This window comes from Neophocaena asiaeorientalis, unplaced genomic scaffold (assembly GCF_003031525.2).
Source record: "Neophocaena asiaeorientalis asiaeorientalis breed wild unplaced genomic scaffold, Neophocaena_asiaeorientalis_V1.1 scaffold129, whole genome shotgun sequence".
NCBI classification, from domain to species: domain Eukaryota; kingdom Metazoa; phylum Chordata; class Mammalia; order Artiodactyla; family Phocoenidae; genus Neophocaena; species Neophocaena asiaeorientalis.
Window position 1 is genome coordinate 1,977,516 of NW_020172446.1, and position 4,305 is coordinate 1,981,820.

A 4,305-nucleotide genomic window follows, 5' to 3' on the forward strand; every position below is an offset into this window, starting at 1 on the left:
CCTGCTGTCCAAAAAAAAAAAAAAAAAAAAAAAAAACAGCCACAGAGAGGTGAAGTAGCTGGCTTAAACTCACATAGCTTGGAGGTGATTGAGCTGGGATTTTCACCAGGCGGTTTACCCCTGGATTCGGTGTGCCTGGGTGATCTGAATTCAACATAGATTAGACAACATAAATTCGGCATAGATTAGGGAAACGGGGAGAGAGTTTACATCTGTAGTGTTCTTTGGTCCCTTACTTTGCAGTAATCACACTTTTAAAAATCACTACCAAGATGTATGAATATTTTACTGTGTGGGTCAAACTGTAGGTAGCACAAGATTCTTGTTTATTCCATGTGAAACAATCTTGTTCCACAGGATGTAATTTTATAAAGGAGTCAAGTTTCTTTTGATGCCATCCGTATGGGAAACTCATGGTCTGTATTTCAAAAGAGTGGAACCCTGGACCAGAACTCTAAAATGTTATTAAAGCTTTAACTTCTTCTTCTGCCTTGGGGACGGGGGTTAATTAACATATTTAACTGCATTTATCTTTGACCAGTTGGCATTCCAAAATGTTTTCTTTATCTGAATTAGGAAATCAGCTGTATCACCAATAATCTAGAATCTTGTTTCCGTTCTTAGTTATTGCTCACATATGAATGACTCTTTACCTTAACATTTTAGGTGCAGTTTTTGTAAATGGAAAAGAAATGACTAATCAGTTGCCCGCAGTTACTTCTGGGTCCACTGTCACATTTGACATTGAAGCTGTGACTCTAGGATCCAGCAATAATAACGAAGGCGGAAACATCAAGCTTCGAGTAACTATTAGCTCAAATAACAGAGAAGTGGTGTTTGATTGGTTGCTCGATCAGTCTTGTGGTTCTCTTTACTTTGGATGCTCGTTTTTCTATCCTGGGTGGAAAGTGCTGGTATTCTAGATTTTCAGATGATTGGCTTTGGGTTTGCAGGGGTTTCACATAGCTTTCCTCAGCCCAGTTCAGTTGTCATTGGTTTAAAAAATGGTTAGATTCATCTCTCAGTTAAGTCATTGGAAACAGAAATTATTTACTGGATTTATTTTCCAATATCTTAGCAATAAGAGGCGTGAATATTGTGGACAAAACAGTAATGCAGTCCATTTTACTTTTAGCATAGTGTTAATTGGAATATCACATCACAATAAAAATCAAATTGGCTTTTAAAAGTATGAGGCGATATAGACAGCCCTATGTACCTTTCCACTGTACTTCTTTTTAAAGTTGGCTGTAAGAACACAGAAATGTAATGTAACTTTTTTTTTTTTTATTAAATCTTTATCTTTTAAAGATCCAAGGCCATCCAGGACTTTAGAATGAATAGGCAAGAAGAGACCAGGTAGAATGTGCCACCGTGTACGCTGTAATATACACTCTCTTGTGTGTTCTCCACAGGAGTGTTGAATATGCTCTTCATATTCAGGGATTTGTAAGCAGTATTGAATTTTATCTCATGTTCAGTAATCTTTAAGTCCCAAAAGCTTGATAATTTTTGTATTTTAAAAAATTACTGGGCTTCCCTGGTGGCGCAGTGGTTGAGAGTCCGCCTGCCGATGCAGGGGACACGGGTTCGTGCCCCGGTCCGGGAAGATCCCACGTGCCGCGGAGCGGCTGGGCCCCGCTGAGCCTGCGCGTCCGGAGCCTGTGCTCCGCAACGGGAGAGGCCACAACAGTGAGAGGCCCGCGTACCGCAAAAAAAAAAAAAAAAAAAAAAAAATTACTGAGCAAATGTCTACAACAGGCAAGGTGTTTTCTTTTGTTCTTTCCTTGCAGTTCAATTCGCGATAGGCTAGAGGGTTTTTACAGGGTAAAAGTACTTACGGAAGTAGTATGCACAGCAGTGCTGGCCATGTCCCATGTTTGAAATACGCACAGGTGCGTATCCAGCCTCAGTGACGTGCAGTATTGTTCTTCCTAGGGTCTGAGCTGCAGTCCAGTTTCATGTCAGTTTCATAAATGGTCTTTTAGTGGACCAAACAAATGTAGGGTAAATACTTGACCTATTTTTTGGAAAACTTAAATTTGTTTAAAATATTTATTTGAAGGACTTAGGATGTAAAAATGATTATCTTGCTATATAACAGCTTAAGTTCTTTTTTCTTTAATGTGAATTTTTTTTTTCATTTTTAACAGAAAAGTGGAAAAGCAAGTTTGATATTTTTGTGAGATAATTTATTTGGGGATTCCAGTTCCCTATTAGACAATCATGACCTTTTCCCCTTGCCTTTTTATATTATAACTAAGCTGTTTTTCACTTGCTTAGTGACTGTTAAGAAGATGTGCTAGAATGTAGATGCCTCGTCCAACTGTCTGAAACAAAATAAAAAACTGAAAGGTATATGTGTGTATTTTTTTCTTTCATGAGATTTAATTAATTCAGGTTTACTTTTTTAAGTAGAGGGAGAAAAGTCATCTTCACTTTTAAGTGGGAGGATCCATATATATATATATATATATATATATATATAAAATGAATAAGTTATATATACAAATATAACATATATATTGGCAAGACTGTACTCCCTCCAAAGGGTCTAGGGGAGAATCCTTGTCTCTGGAAGCTTCTAGTGGCCGCAGGCATTCCTTGACTTGTTGCTGCATAACTCCAGTCTCTGTCTTCCCATGACCTTTGGGCTTTGTTTTTAGCTGGGCTGCGGCAGTCCTAACTAACCCCCGGACCACCAGGGTATTCCCTCCTTTGGTCTCTTAAAAGGACATTTCTCTTGGATTTAGGACCCAGTCAGATAATCCAGGATGATCTCAAGGTCCTCAGTTTATATCTTCAAAGAAGATATATATTTATATCTTCAAAGACCCTTTTTCCAAATAAAATCACTATCACAGGTTCTGGTGTGGACACGTCTTTTTGTGGGCCACCACCATTCAACCCTGACGATGGTGTTTGGCTGGAGTGGAGTGGTGGGTTGGCTGTAAGTTTCTGTCTTGCTAGGCTGCCACTTTCCTGGTCCTTTGGCTACAGAGAGCAGGCTTTTGTTGGGGTTTTGTCCGTGTCTGTTGGTATTTCCATGTTGCTGGCTTCTTCAGCCCCAAGTCTGAGATACGTAAGACAAGAGAACCCTAGGAACGCACAGTACTGAGTTCCTTGAGTTTTGAGGTTCCTCGGCCATCTGTCAGAATCTTCTTATGTTTGTTTTATACTTTTTCTAGGGTTTTTGGTTGTACTTAGCAGGAGGAATAGGGAAATTATGCTATTCCATCTTCTCAGAAGCATAAATTCTGAAGCTATATAATAGATTTTAATATCAAAACAAAAACAGTAGTAGAGATGAAAGGTAAATACATCTCTTATGAGGGGTTTTCCTGCAGAGGGAGCAGAGTAAGCATCTAGCTCCTGTGTTAAATATGAAGGATTTAGTTCAAGAAGTGAGATTTATTCAATTATTGAGAACAAACTATTGTGACAGCTGTGATTGACGGTCACACACTCATTTAGGTATCTCCTAAACTGGTTCAGAACTTTCCATACATATGTAAATCAACCAGTGTCAGAATGGATAGTTTGCTCAGCTCAGATCTACTGCTGCATTACTTGTTTCCTGTGTCCCATGTCTTCCTCCTTCTTGGATTATTCCTTTATTTTAGTGGAGCACTTCCTCCATTTCCTGAGAAAAGGTGCCCAAGAGGTAAATATTTTGAAAGGTAGAGGTCTGAAAATCTCTTTATCCTACATTTGACTGTGACTCATTAAGAATTCTAGGTTGGAGATCATTTCCCCTCAGAATTTGAATGCATTGCTCTGTTGTCACCTAGGATACAACCAAAAGTTGATGCTGTTCTGGTGCCCATTTGTTTGTAGGTTGTATGTTTTTTCTCTTTGGAAGACTGTGGTATCTTTTTATTCTGTCTTCCTAGGTTGGTATAACACTCAGCTACATAGCTCATTTAACTGCTGACCCTATGGGTAGATGAATTTCTGACACTTACTTTAAACCCACTAGATTATAAATTCCTTGAGCTTTTGTATCTTCTGTAGCAATTATTTCTCAATCCTGCTTGCACGTTAGAATTTCCTGGAGAGCTTTTAAAAACAGCAAAAATTCTGATTTAATTGGTACTAGTGGCGCTCACATTTTTTTTTTTTTAAAGAAATGAAATTATTCTGTTATGCAGGCAGATTTGGGAGTAACTGCTCCAAAGTAACCAAAAGTCCAGTCTCCGTAGTAATTTATTTTGTAAATCTAAATTTTCCTTGAAAGACTGTCTTTTATTCTGAAAGTATCCTTCTTGCTCTTTTTGTACTGTGTCCTTCTATAACATGAAAGTG

General features: G+C 38.4%; 1 protein-coding gene across 2 annotated transcripts in view; it reads left to right on the forward strand.

The window, feature by feature from the left end:
* CRLF3 (cytokine receptor like factor 3) overlaps nucleotides 1-2,358 on the forward strand; it is a 28,123-nt gene extending 25,765 nt beyond the window's left edge. For both annotated transcript variants that reach the window (XM_024736853.1, XM_024736861.1), the window contains exon 8: nucleotides 667-2,358. In XM_024736853.1, coding sequence (XP_024592621.1) covers nucleotides 667-923 — 257 coding nt within the window. In that variant the 3' untranslated portion in view covers nucleotides 924-2,358. The remainder of the gene's footprint in view (nucleotides 1-666) is intronic.
* The last annotated feature ends 1,947 nt before the right edge of the window (nucleotides 2,359-4,305 follow it).